Below are 14,566 nucleotides of genomic sequence, written 5' to 3'. Positions count from 1 at the left end.
CGCCAGATGGAAAGTAATTTCCCGTCTACGGCCATACCACCCTGAATGCGCCCGATCTCATCTGACCTCGAAAGCTAAGCAGGGTCGGACCTGGTTAGTACTTGGATGGGAAAGTAATTTCCCACAGGTGATATAACAAATTACTCATGATCCCATTACAATATCTCACTAGCTAACCTCGGGCACTTTCACCCCATGGTGGCAGCTTTCTGCCCTAAGCTTTTTCCTACCCCACTTATGTAAGTTGAAACTATTTCCCCACACAGCACAGGTCCACGAGTCCATACACATGACAAAATGACAACCGTGCCCACACATACACGGTACCTACACACCAAGTCCCTGATTCTGATTCTGCACTATAGTCACATAAGATATAAACACTGGGGAAAGCTGGGTGAAAGACACACAAGATTTCCTGCACCATTTGCAACATGCACCCATCTTTACCAACTCAGACCAGTATCTTATGAACAGATGCAAAACTCCACAAACTACTAGCACGCAGATTCCAGCACAACATAAAAAGGATTATAAGCTACAACCAAGTGGGAATTATCCCACAGCCATAAGGTCGATTTAACCAAAAACCAATTATCGTGGTGTATTCACAAAACAAATTACTCCTTAGCCATTAAAAGGAATGGAATACAGACACCTGCAACAGCCCTGGATGGACTCTGAAAGTGTTGAATGAAAGAAGGCACGCAAAAGACCACCTGCTGGATGCTTCTGCTTACACGAAATGTCAAGAAAGGGCAAATCTATTGAGACAAATCCACAGAAGAGTGGTTGCCCAGGGCTGGGGCTGAGAGGAATGAGGAACGAGAGGTACTATGTACAGGTTTCTTTTTCAGGGTGATGATGAGGTCACAAGATTAGATTATGGTGATGGGAGAACAGCCCCACAGGTAAACTAAAGTCCAGAGTTACAAACTCCAACAGTGCGTTTTATGGACAAGTGAGATCTCAACGTTCTTTAAAAAATATTACAAAAATGCTTTGCAATCTGTTGATAATTTCACACAGAGGCAACACCTCCCATGAATCTCAGATTTCTGAGCTCAAGACATAGTAAACATTTGAGGAAGCAGGTAAGCGTGCATCCTTTGTTTACAGAGACAAAGGGGAGATGACCTTCGAGAAATCTCTAAATAGTGTTTGAACGGAGATGGGCTTGGGCCCAAAAGGATGTACCCAGTTAACTGAAGATGTACATACTGTCCTTACCCTGTGAGGATGGATAGATGAGGGGTGTGGCTAGGTCTGTATTTGGAACTCAGGGTCTGCCCTATGGGTCTGAAGCCTCATCGTGTCACGTACTATGGGGAGTCTCTCCATCTGTTCTCAGGTGTGTGGGTCATGTGGTAAGAGAGTGTGAGTTCTGCTCCCCAGACCCGCTCTCCCCACTGTGCAATCTAGGGCAAGTCCCTCAAGCTCTCTGTGCCTACAATGCAAAGTATACAACCACCTTGTAGTTTGCCTTGAGGACTAGAAGAATGAAGCCCTGCGATCAACTTATGACAGTGTGGCTCGTAAGTTAGTTCTGCCACTAGCAACAACAGAAGTGGGGGCAGCAGTGGTGGTTAAATGGGAAAAATCGTGCCTGCAGAAGTGTTACGAATCTCAAATTAGAAAAAAAAGAAGTGTCCTTTGTAAACAGCCGTGTGATCTTGGGAAATTAAGTGACGTGATTTCCTGCTATAGAGCTGGTCACACTCTTGACCTTCAAATATCGGTTCCCTTCTCCCCAACCCAACACACACGCACAGGCAGTGGCAAACTGGGTGGGTGTCTGGCACCTTCTGGGTCTGGTTTTCGGAGAATCTGGTCTTTGTGCCAGCCTCCTCCTCTGGTCCTTTGATGAGACTCCTCTCTCCTGACCCCTTTTCTTCCCAAGGCTCTGCACCCTTCAGCAAGACTTGACTCAACACTGGGCTTCCTGTGCTTTCTCCTCCAGCCGTTTCTTACAGGCTGAGAAAAGGGCAGGTGGGGGGTGGGGGGGGGGACCTGGTCGAAGCTACAGAGGGATCAGAGGGAAGGAAAGGAGCCCATGGAAGCCTTCCACTCTGGCTTCCTCCTCTTTCTGGAACACCCTAAGTAGAACTGGGTGCTCGTTCCTCTGGGACCAAACACCCCCGATGGCCCCTGCCAACACCCCCCTCAAGGTGTTCGCCTTGAGCTCCTACATGGTTTTTCCGCATTGGCCTCTCAAGATCCTGAGCTCCTTAAGGCTGCAGCCTCCATCCGGCTTAGGACAGGAATGGTACGTTACAAATACAAAAAAAGAAGAAAAAAAGGAAGTACACCATGATACAGGTGTAACAGGATACAGTTGCTCCAGGATAGAAGAATAACTAATGTCACCTGGCTGAAGGAGAGAGGAGGCGAGAGTAGCTGTTTGGAAGGAGGCCCATGAGGAGGGAAGAGGCCCCTACAACAGACCTTCTTTCACTCTGTTTCAGCCACTCCTGCCTGCCACATAGTACTTGTCATTTCTCAAATGTTCTGCGATTCTTCTGACTTAAGCCTTTGTATCGTTTGAGGGTAATTTTGTTACACACACACACACACACACACACACATACACACTGCATATGCATGCATACAGCATTGCAGCATAAAATATATTTCTCACTGTGGGTTTTAGTTAAAATCATTTTACAAAATCCTAGTCTACGTGAATAGATTTTTATCTTTGGCATATCAGACGTCTTTGAAAATTTGATTTAAAAATGCACACATGCCCACTCTCACACAACTTTGCACACAATTTCAGACGGTTCACAAGTCTGCTGAAACCCAATCAAGAACCCCTTGGGGACCCGGGGACCTCGGCTTCAGAATTGCCCAACCGTCCATCTGAGTCTCACAGAGAAGCTGGCATCACCTATGAGCTCACCCAGGCTCCCATGGGAGACAAGAGATTCCGGGAGAAGGCACCCTATAGGCTCGGGACCCTTGACCTTAGGTGATCTGTTGAAGGGAGTGACAATCACAGGTGACCAGTCCCAACTTTCTGGTTAAAAACATGACAAAAAGCAGAAGGTAGAAAATGGAAAGACTGACCTTGGCACTGAAGTAATATTGAGTCACTTATTTCCAAAAGATAGGAGTGTATCAAGTAGGTGTTATTCTACTGAGGCTCTTCCAATGTATTTGCCACCTTGAACGGGAGATACAAAAGAATTTCTTCATGAAACACATAACTGTCCAACCAAGCATAAAGGGTGAGATATGAGCAGAGAAGAACTCGTCAGAAGAACTGATAGGAAAAGACATGGCAGAAAAACAACCCCTCAGCCCCCCACCCCCCCCACCTGGGAAAGCAGGCACTGTGGGGCTTTATAAAAACCTGCAGCTCATCCTCAAAGAGCAAGCAAAGCCGCTTGCCCAGACTGAGTTGTGGCTACGGAATTAATTCTCAAAGGCTTCTGAGAAACAAGATGCATTTTTCAAGAAGTAGAGTCCTATTTGAAGGCATTGTCCCTATAAAAGAGACCCCTATCTGTTCCCCCTGTGCTCAGTTTCCAGGGCTACAACAATAACATAGTTTAAAAAGGCTTTGGTTTTGAGGGCACCTGGGTGGCTCAGTTGGTTGAGCATCTGACTCTTGACTTAGGCTCAGGACATGATCTCATGGTTCAGGAGTTTGAGCCCCATGTCAGGCTCTGGGCTGAGGGCACAGAGCCTGCTTGGGATTCTCTCTCTCCACCCCTTCCTCACCTGCACACACTCTCAAACTTAAAAAAAAAAAAAAAGAGAAAAAAAAGAGAGAGAGAGAGAGAGAGAGAGATCTCGGTTTTCTCCTACAGAAGTAAAGGGTATGCTGCTTTCATACACACCAAGTGGCCTGTGGGGATGAATTCATGTGAAGGGCCTCTCTTGAGGGCATTTAATTTCCAACCAACAAATGGGAATGAGTGTCTTTTTGAAACTCCTCTATGAAGGATCCTATAACTAAATGACACAAGTGGAGCAAGTTTCAGGTGGTCCCTGGGATTCTTTAACTGAAGTCACACTGTCCTGGTCACCAGGCCTGCTCCACCCTGTGACAAAAGCCCAGCACCAAATGGCCAGGGGAAGGGGGAGCCAGGAGGTCACTGCAAACACTTGTGCAGGACAGCAGGCCATCTGCGTGTCACGGGGGGCTGCCCGTCCTCCAGGAACTGGCGCCCTGAGCCCAAGTCCTAGCTTCTGCCTTTTAAGGCATGAGAGCAGGATTCATGCTGGAAACCGTTCGCAGCATAGTTCTTTATTTGGTCTACTCGTGAGGTGTGAAATGTTTGCAAGCAGGAGGGGGAAATGGCTTGGACTAAAGGTCTCCTGATGAAATAAGTCAATCTATAAAGAAATGCTTGTGTCCACAGCTCTGTACGTGGTACTTTTGACCTCCGTGAACCTCTGACTGTAAACAGAGCCCAGCAGCAGAGTGGTGCTGGTGTCGGTCTCCAGGAGATGGTGTATCTTCTATTGAATTTGTCAGCTTGGGCTTGCGGTATAGGCAAGATACACGCCATCCCGGCCTTGACCCTGGCGAGGTAACAGGCACAGGTGGCCTACAGAGGTGGTAATCCTCAACATGGGGGATGGGGGCGAGGAGCACGTTGGTACAGGAACTGTAAACGGAGCGGAGCATGCCTTAACACACATGGGGGGGATAAAAAATTGTTGACTTCATGCTCAGCAGTGTCCATACAGGAGCATTTCATGCCAGGAAGATCACAGGAGAAATGGGCCACCACGGGGTCATCAAAGTACAAGTGGCCCACGGACGGCATCTGGACAATGGCTGTGACCAGGCCCATACAGAAGGCCTCACACACCAGCTGGACACCTGCCTTCCTGTTCAGCGAGACCATCCTGAGGCCCCAGGCTGAGCTGAGGGAACAGCCCAGACTTGAGAGAGGCAGGCCTGGCCAGCTGGGCTGACCGGGGACTCTACATGTGGGCCATCTCCAGCTCAGACAGCCTCAGATTGGAGGCAGACAGGCTGCCCACCCCCGGCCCCATCCCATTCAGCATCAAGAGAACAAAGCAAGCTGCCTTTCTGAAGTTGGGAATGGGGAGGAATGACCATACCTAGGGATTTTCAGCTAAAAACAGGGGTCAAGAAGACAAAGAACTAGACGACCAGCTGGTTCTAAGACAAGACCAGAGGGCCCTGGGGAATGATGAGCGGCATGGAAGTCTCTGAACTGGCCAACACATTCTGGAAGTCGGCCATGGCCAACACAGGAGGAGCCAAAGACGGTACTGCCTGCAGGACATGGACGGGCACTCACCACGCTGGCCATGCCCCACAGGAGCCACCGCCAACCTCCCTAAGGCCTCTCCCCAAGATCCTGTGGTTTGAGGGATAGGAATGAAATGGGTCAAGGTGAGAAAACTCTTGTTCGTACGCGGATCTGAGCCGTGGGCAGAAATGGCGTCGGGTAAGATGAGAGGGCAAGAGTGAAATGCGATGGCTCCAGCCAAGGCCTCTTCCAGCCGCCCCGCCCAAGCCAGGAGCCTCCCCTGCTCCGTCCATGTGAGCACTCTGCCTCCGAAGATGGGGAAGCACAGTCCCATACAGAGAAGGAAGGGACTGCTCCCCATGCTCAGCTCTGTGACCCCGCGTCCCCGCCACTGTATTTGCTCTTCTGTTTGCATCTCCTCCTGCAGAGGCTGCTCTTGCAGAGGGAACACCTGGTAAGGGCACGGTAAGTAAAGCTGGTGACCTTCTAGAGGGGCTTTCAGGTGGATCTCTGAATTCGAAGGGGAGATTTCATGGAGGTCGTATGGTCCGGATCTAGGACTGAACCACCAAAGAGGATGCAGGTGTCAGGGACTGTCGTTTAAAGACAAACCCAACTTGGAGCAGAAGAGAGATCAAGGTCAGACTCCGTGGTGTCCAGACTCCTGGCCAGAGGCGCACTTGGGACCCTGCCAGCATGGGGAAGGGGACTAGGAGCCGCCAGCAGGCTGTAGTCTGGCATTTAGAGTCTGAAATAGCTCTTCGGTAGAAAGGTCAGTGGTGATGTCAGGTGGACGCGGATTCTTCTGTCGTTGGGGAAAATGTTACAGGGTGGGAAGCAGAGCTACAACAGCCTCCGTCAAGAAGAGAATCTAACCTCTGTGTAGGAAAACACGCTGGCTCCGGAGTCCTTACAGCAACCCTGTTCCTTGCCTTTTGTTCCTTGTCGGAAAGGCTGAACGTCAGAAAGGACATTTCTTTCCTTCTTCTCCATCATCCTTCTCAACTTGGCTTCTGCCATGCTCACTGTAAGGAAACTGCTCTTCTAAAGGTCCCCGATGAAGGTCTTATTGCTAAGTCCACCATCCTTTCCACTCAGATCTTGCTGATGCACTTAATGCCACTGGACACAGCCTGCCAGCTTCTTGGGAAACATGCTAACTTGGTTTCCATGACACTGTACACACTACCCTTGTCTCTGCCAGGCACAGTTGTCTCCCTCCCTCCTCTTCCCTTGCCTCCAACCCCATGAATGCAAATGTTCCCTCAAGTCGGTGCTGGGCCCCCGGACATTTCATCTTCTCTTCTCCACCAGAGGAGACAATCCATTTGTTTCCATTTATTAGTTTCCTCTGGAGCTTGTATTTATTCATTTAAATTCAAGTTAGTGAACCTATTGTGTAGGATTGGTGTCAGGAGTAAAACCCAGTGATTCACCACCTACCTAGAGCCCCTGGTGCTCATCCCAACAAGTGCCCTCCTTAATACCCATCTAGCCCAACCCCCACCCACCTCCCCTCCAGCAAGCCTCAGTTTGTTCTCTGTATTGAAGAGTCTCTTCTGGTTTGCTTCCCTCTGTTTTTTTCTTCTTTTTCCTTCCCTTGCCCTGTGTTCATCCCAAGTGGCATACACAGATCACAAACTTTCCACTGGCCTCTTCTAGGTGTAAATCCTTCTATCATTTCAAATTCAGCACCGGAGTGACCAGACTCCTCTCCCCCACCTCCTCCAAGGGACCTCCCTCGTCTCACCTCTGCACCATAAGCACTGTAATTGTCCAAACCACACACAAACATACCTTTGGAGAAAAATCTGATTCCGTGTTCTGTGTATCTGTTAAAAAAAAAAAAAATCTCACCTGTGCCAGGCCGGCATGGTCAATGGAGTGTACGATTCTCGGTCTTGGGGTTGTGAGTTCTAACTCCATGTTGGGTATAGAGATTCCTTAAAAAATAAAATCTTAAACAAATCCTTGCCCTTCTTCTCTTACCACAAGGTGCTGCCATCAGTCTAAGATTACATACCTTTGACTTTGCACAACCACATAGGAGGGTAATGCCGTTAGTCTTAATGTCTCCATGGTCTTTTCACTGCTTACAAATTAAGTGCTTTTAGGTTTCCTCACAGCTAACAGAACACATGGCAAGTAACCCCCCAGTAGCACCAAAATGCTGGTCTAGCTCATGTTCTGCTTCAGTCTCTCCCTGGCCAGTCTTCCCCAATGGTTATGGTGACCTAAGGTCTTCTGTAAACACCCAAGGCCTTGGAAAGGGTCTCAAGCATTCAGTTCCTCAGATGATGTCCCATTCTCACACCTCTGCCTTTCTCCAGATCTGAGCTTGTGCCACCCCCTTAGGCAAACTTTACTTCCTGTCGATGGAAGTAACCCGAACAAGCCCACCTGAGGCACACCGGTGGCCCCAGTCCTGCTCAACATCAACATACAGCCATCTATTCTCTGTGACCCCCAACCCTTTCAGAGCCACTCAGACAGGAACCACCACTTCTGCTCTGAACTTCCACAGGGAGCCTCTTGGCCACCACAGGGAGGGTTCACCTGGAACACTCCACCCAGTTCTGAAGATCCAGGATTCATTTTCCTATATTCTGACCCCAGAGCCTTCGTTTTCTGCGCCGGGAAGGATCCCGTGTCCAGTTTGAGAACTCCTGAAGCTCCGACTTTTCTCTGCCAAGGGCTAAGAAACCTATTCCAGAGAAGGAAACTGAAGAGAGAATCAGTCTCCCCTGTCCCCACCTTTTCCCATTTACTAGGAGACCTCCTTTCCAGCCGTGCCAGCCTCTGTGTCTGAACACAGTTTATAACCCTGGAGCTCAGCCCTAACGGCAGTATAAACTCCATTACCCTGACCTCCCCAGGACCACTCACCACCCTAAACCCTGCCCCCAGGCCAGCTCCACAACCTCATGCCCCAGAGAGAAGAATCTCTTCCACATTGATCTCCAAGCCACCTGTGATGAACGGACTGATCATTTATGATGGACACCAGAAGCTGGTGAGCTCGGGATTCTCTCAGCTTCTTTGGCACTCATGGGAAGGGGAACCACACACACCTGCGCTCCTGGTAAAGGTGACTTCCGCCATGACCTGCTCCCGCCACTCAACTGGATTCTCCTTTTTATCGCCGCTGTTTTACATAAAGAGCACTCACCCTCTTTGAATCTTTTTATGCCACAAATATATGCCAGGCTCTTTCCATGTGCAAGAGTAATTAAATCAAATGGGTCCCCTAAAAATGAATAAGCCCTTGTGCTCAGCTTCAATCAAAAAAGGATAAGAGATAAATACACTCTTTATCCATAATAGGAGACAATGGTCCTGTCCATAAAAGGATTGAAAATAAGACCCTCCAGACACTGCTGTGCACTTTGTGAATGTTATCTTATCCTATTTAGCCTCACGGAAACACCGAGGGGTTTTTCTGAAAAGGAAACCAAGGTTCACAGAGGCTTAGCGACTCCCGATAGTCAACCACTAGTATATTCTCTCCCAGTCTTTGATCTTAACCTCATGGGGAGTCAAAGGTGAAAATCACGTCTAATTGAGACATCAGGACAACCTTTTGAGATCGTGAAGAAGGTCAGAATTGTGTGAAACAGGTGGATGAGACGAAACGGAAGCAAGGACCAGGAAGAATGACGTCAGGGAGGCCGAGCCCAAGAAATAGCAAGGAGGGAAGGGTAGGATTTGATGGCAAGGTTGGAGCAGAGCACAGATGGCACTGGCTTCCACGCTGAAGGACCTGTATTCAATTCAGGGGCAACAAGGTGGGGCGCCTGGGTGGCTCAGGCGGGTAAGCATCTGACATCGACTCAGGCCACGATCTCATGGTTCATGAATCTGAGCCCCACATCGGGCTCTGTGCTGTCAGCATGGAGCCCGCTTCAGATCCTCTGTCCCCTACTTGTACATGCTCTCTCACTCTCCTTCTCTCTCAAATAAGCAAACATTAAAGAAAAAAGAAGGCAATAAGGTGTATAATCCCAACTCCATCAGTTACCCTTATTGGGCAACAAGCCAGGTTAGGCTTTACAACCTGGGATCTGGCCTAGAAAAAGTTCAAGAATGGGAAATGCCGAGAAGTAGAAAGATTATTTGAAGAATGGTTGAGAAAGAGAATTCTTGGCCTTTTTAGTAATAGCAGAGGGAATGGAGAAGAGGTCATGCTGGCATCATGCTACGGGAGGTCACCACTGAATCCCCTATACCCAGTGTCGTGTTCAGGAATTCAGGAATAAATACAAGTAACTCAGGAATCAGGTTCTTGCCAAAAATTAACATAAGTACACTTTCCACGCCAGGAGGAAATGGAGTGCTTTGCAAACACCTCTGCAGACAGTGGACTGATCGCTCCTAATGGGCAATGGGAAAATCCAGCAGAAGGAAACACCACCACACTCAGAGCAAAGTAATACTGAAAATAGAAGCTTGGGGGAGACAAAGGGCACCCTCTAATCCTCCTGTCCCTTACCCAGGGCACGGACCGATGTTGCTCAATGTTGAGTTGATCAAAGGTGAAGGGACTCTTCTGGATCTGCAGAAAGCAGGATTCCAGGATATGGGGTGAAGCCCACTTTACAGAAGAATGGAAAGAGGCCTCGTATGCACAGGCGGGGAGGCCAGAGCTCAGAAGTTCCCTGCAGAGGCCCTTAGAGAGAACAGGGGTGAGCCCCACATGTCTGCGGTCTGACCGGACCCCTCCTCCCGCCCCCATCTCCACCTCTCCCTCCTCCCTGCCGGGAACCAGGTCACAGGGGGTGGCTTCCTGGCAGTCCCTGTACCTAATAAATAACCCCAGTGATTTCCCGGCAGGGCCCCCCCGCCTTTCCATCAGGGGCTTTGACTGTTGAACCTGGGGGCAGGCTAGAAAATCCGTGTATATAAAACCCGGGGAGCCTCAGGCCTAAGAAGTGAGCCTCAGAAGCTGGGGGGTGGGGTACAAGCTCGGGGCCTTCTGTACCCTCAGCCGTTCACTCTGCTGCTAGCACAGCCCCAGGCCGAGCATGGACAAGCTGCTGCTCTGTGTCTCTGTCCTTGCCAGCCTCCTGGGAGCCTTCGCTCAGACAGGTAGGGTGGTCAGGGGCAGGGTGTGTGCCCGGGGAGCACGAGATAACAAAAGAGGGTGGGTAGGTCCTTTTGTCCTTGCATGCATGGTGAAGGTCATCTTTCTCTCCCTCCCCCAGCAGACCTCAGTGGGAAGGTGTTTGTGTTCCCTCGAGAATCTTCTACTGACTATGTGACCTTGACTCCAAAACTGGAGACCCCTCTGCAGAACTTCACCTTGTGCTTCCGAGCCTACAGTGATCTGCTCCGTGCCTACAGCCTCTTCTCCTACAATGCCCAGGACAAGGACAATGAGCTCCTGATCTTCAAGAACGAAGTTGGGAGCTACTCCCTGTACATCGGGAGAACCAAAGTCACCTTCAAAGTGATCGAGATGGTCCCCAGCCCTGTGCACATCTGTACCAGCTGGGAGTCCTCAACCGGCATTGCCGAGTTTTGGGTCAATGGGAAGCCGCTGGTGAAAAAGGGCCTGAAGCAGGGTTATGTGGTGGAAGGGTACCCCAAGATAGTCCTGGGGCAGGAGCAGGATTCCTACGGAGGGGGGTTTCAGAAGGCCCAGTCCTTCGTGGGGGAGATCGGGGACCTGTACATGTGGGACTCCGTGCTGTCCCCAGAGCAGATCCTAAGCCTGCAGCAGGGCTCCTACCTCTATGCCAACGTCCTGGACTGGCACGAGCTGACCTACGAGCTCAAAGGGTATGTCATTGTCAAGCCCCTGGTGTGGAGCTGAGCTTGAGGCAACAAGAACACTGCCGCGTGAGGAATCCACTCAAGGCAACCACGCGGGGGATCTTGATACCGGCGGCTCCTGCTTTTTCCAATTTCCTGTCTGCACGCTGCCCAGTTAAAATAACAACAACAACAGTATGTTGCATGTGCCGCCTGCATTTGTGTGGTACTTGTTGCCGCGTCTTTCTCCTCGATCCGCTTGTTTGGAAGACAGTGCGTTATTATCCAGCGTGATCAGGGTGTGGAGTGGGGGGGGGAGGGGCACCTGTAACTAAAAGGATGGGTCTCAAAGCCAGGGGCTCAGGGAGCAGCGCGGGGGGGGGGGGTGCTCCTTACTAGCTCTCCGTCATTTGATTAACTCCAGATATGTGCACAATGTCACAAGGAATCCTATCTGGTTTTCCAGCTGCAGATGCAAAAGAGGTCAGAGGCCAGGCCAGATAAACATGAGTAAGTAGCACAGAACCTGACATCAAGTAATGAGGAAAACTGGCAGCAGGAATGAAAAGTAAAACTGTAGAAAAGTCTGGCATTCATTGTGCAAGAAGGCAAACGTGCAGGGTTTTTTTTTAATGTTTATTTTTGAGAAAGAGAGAGCGAGAGCAGGGGAGGGTCAGAGATAGGGAGATACAGAATCTGAAGTAGGTTCCAGGCTCTGAGCTGTCAGCACAGAGCCCGACGCGGGGCTCGAACCCACAAACCATGAGATCATGACCTGAGTCGAAGTTGGACGCTTAACCAACTGAGCCACCCAGGCGCCCCTAATGTGTCTTTTTTCTCACACACACACACACACACACACACACACACACACACAGAGACCAAAAACAAAAAAACACTGGTAGCATACAATGCTGGATTTTCAGAGTCTGGTCCTAAAGTCATCAAGGATATTGCTTAGGACCTCCCGGTTCAAATCCTGTGGATCTACCTCTTAAACCCTTTAACGTGACATTGCCCTCCATTATCTGATCCCCGCTTACCCCTTTCAGATACGACTCTCAGCACCAAACATTCTAATTACAATATTACACACCATCAGATTTTATCAGATGTTACTGTCATTACAAAAGCCACAAGGCACATCCCCAGCAGAAATGAGGTGTTTTCTTAGAGAATGACCTCAAAGAGAACGTGGCTGTATGTGGGAAACAAGGCAGGCTTTGCCCGCAGATAATGGGGCGCGAGGCTGAGGGAAATCAGAAAGACCACATTGCTGGACAGCTTCCGAGTGATACAAGTGAGGACTTCAAACTCACGTGCTCATTCGCCCAGGATCAACAGGGAGGCAGGTGCCAGACCCGAGAAAGAAAGACAGAGGCTGTGGACTCCACTAATGGGGCAAGAAGGTCAGGCAGGCAGGAGCAGGTGGAATCCAAGATTGGTAGGGGCCTTGGATGCAGTCACAGGGGCTTCATAAGCACAGTTCACACTTTTCTCTCTAGTGAGAGGGAAGCACCATGTAGAAAAATTATTTTCCATTCACCAGCTCTTAGGGCTTGCTTTACAGTTTAAAGTCAACCACCTTTCTTGTACTGTGTGTCCTAGAAAGATGGCTTGTAGGGAGCCTTTCCGAGCCCACTAGTTGAGAAAGCTCTTGGTGAGGTTAAAGCAAGTTTGCACAGCCTCTTGCCAATGAGATGATGGTCAATATCCACCCTCACTCAATTATTTCTGCTTGAGCACCAACCCCCAAGGTACCTTGTTGATCAATATCGGGAGTGACTTGTCCCTTTATTCTGGCCCTGGTATGATGATTGCACCTTGTGAAGGAACTTCTTCTGGGAACTTCTTTTAATTATGGGAACAGACATCGTATCCCCAGCAGGTTCTGTTTCCCTCCATACTTTCCCTCGAGCTATGAACAGGTTAATGACCCTTACTCATGAAAGATTGACCTTTATGTGTACAATTCTGTTTCTGCCATTGCTTTAATCCAAGAGGTTCATACAGCTCAACATGTAAATCAACTAACCAAAAATGTCTCCCATGCCCTGGCTATTCAAGAAACCATAGACAAAAAACTAGACACAAAGGTAAATGCATTCAAAGGGGCTATTCTATGTATCAAAAATGAGCTAAACTCTTTAAAGGTATGGTTGGCTCTCCAGTGCCGTAAAGAATATAACTGGACAATCAAGTCTTGCCCAGAGACAAAGAGCCTAACTTAGAGAGAAGGCACAGATAAGGGCAGAAGATAAGTTACCACATATACCTTTGCTAACTGGTGATGTATAACAGTCCCTTCCCTAAGGCCTACATTCCACAAACCCCTTCCCTTACCCTGGCAGCTGTGATGAGGATGAATAAGAGTATCTACAACTTAACCTATGACTTAATCTTAGCGTTATTAAAATGTGTATGTTATCCTGTTTTTCGCTAAGAACACCCCGTTATTTTCTTGGTTACTCAACCTCACTATAATTGGGGTAGTTCTGCAAGAATACTTCTGTAAAACCTGTTTCTGTACATTTTCCAAAACATCTTATCACAGAGAACTGTCCATTGTAAAAACTCCATTTTTTGATGCCATGTTAACGTTTGACCTATAAATAAAGACACCAAAACGGACAGGGCAGAGATGCCTGCCTGGTGATCAGAAAGAATCTTGGGGCTCTCTCACTCCCTCTCTCACTGACACCGTCCATCCTTCAGGAACCCCTGAACCTGGTTGGAGCTGGACTCCGGCAACCGCTCTCTTTCTGGAGAGCACATACTTCCATCAGGAGCACAGAGACAGGTTTGCCCAGACGTTGCGTTGTCCACCATTGCCAGTTTTTATTTGTTTAAGTTTATTTGAGAGAGAGAGGGAGGGAAGGAAGGGTGGAGACAATCCCAAGCAGACTCCACACTATCAGCACAGAGCCCAATATGGGGCTTGAACCCACAAACTATGAGATAATGACCTGAGCTGAAACCAAGAGTCAGATGATTAACTGACTGAGCCACCCAGGCGTCCCCTGCTAGTTCTTAATAGTTTAGCTTAACACCCCCCCCCCGTCACAGAACCTAAAACAAGTTTTAAGAAACGAAGCCTGCGTACTTTCCAGAAGCATCATCCATTTATTTATTGAGCCCCTACTCTGTGCCAGACACTACGCCAGATGAAAACACAACACTGAGTGACCCCGTCGTGGTGCTGGTTTTGGATTTCATATTCTAAGTCTGTGCCATCTGATACTTTGTGCTTTCTGGCACTCATCAGCATCTGTCATAATCCATACCTTGCCATCATTAGGCTTTCCTGGGTCTCAGGCTGATATCCTAACATCCCCTCTCACCTCTGAGGTAGATGGAATATTTAGTCTCAGGGATCATTTCCCACTTCTCCCTTGGCCAGAAGTAATGTCTGTCTGCTTTCTCGCCTCTGGGGACCCTCTAACCTCCTGAGATGGCTCTCATGGACAGAACACAATATGACCACAAGCCAGCTTTTCCTTCTCTGTGACCCACACCTCATCCCATAGCGACTGTATCCCTTGTCCCCATGAACTCTAGGAGTCCAGGATGAAGGTAAC

General features: G+C 49.0%; 1 protein-coding gene across 2 annotated transcripts; it reads left to right on the top strand.

The window, feature by feature from the left end:
- Positions 1–10,181: 10,181 nt before the first annotated feature.
- On the top strand, positions 10,182–11,193 carry APCS (amyloid P component, serum). Of its 2 annotated transcripts, none has more exons than XM_039246485.1 (2): positions 10,182–10,322; positions 10,442–11,193. In XM_039246485.1, the coding sequence occupies exons 1-2, from the start codon at positions 10,259–10,261 to the stop codon at positions 11,047–11,049; spliced, it is 672 nt and encodes a 223-aa protein (XP_039102416.1). In that variant the 5' UTR covers positions 10,182–10,258; the 3' UTR covers positions 11,050–11,193. The 2 variants fall into 2 exon arrangements, with proteins under 2 accessions (XP_039102416.1, XP_039102415.1); XM_039246484.1 differs by having other exon boundaries at positions 10,439–11,193.
- The last annotated feature ends 3,373 nt before the right edge of the window (positions 11,194–14,566 follow it).

This window comes from Hyaena hyaena, unplaced genomic scaffold (genome assembly GCF_003009895.1).
Source record: "Hyaena hyaena isolate Hyena2069 unplaced genomic scaffold, ASM300989v1 scaffold_281, whole genome shotgun sequence".
NCBI classification, from domain to species: domain Eukaryota; kingdom Metazoa; phylum Chordata; class Mammalia; order Carnivora; family Hyaenidae; genus Hyaena; species Hyaena hyaena.
Note: the sequence above shows the minus strand (reverse complement) of the source record. Positions and strands in the feature narration are given on the sequence as shown.

What these genes read in the sequence shown, in the direction of transcription:
- APCS (XM_039246484.1), top strand. Translation starts at nt 10,259, where the DNA reads ATGGACAAGCTGCTGCTCTGTGTCTCTGTCCTTGCCAGCCTCCTGGGA. An exon ending in GGGAGCCTTCGCTCAGACAG is followed by an intron (nt 10,323 to 10,438) that starts GTAGGGTGGTCA and finishes TCCCTCCCCCAG; the next exon opens with CAGACCTCAGTGGGAAGGTG.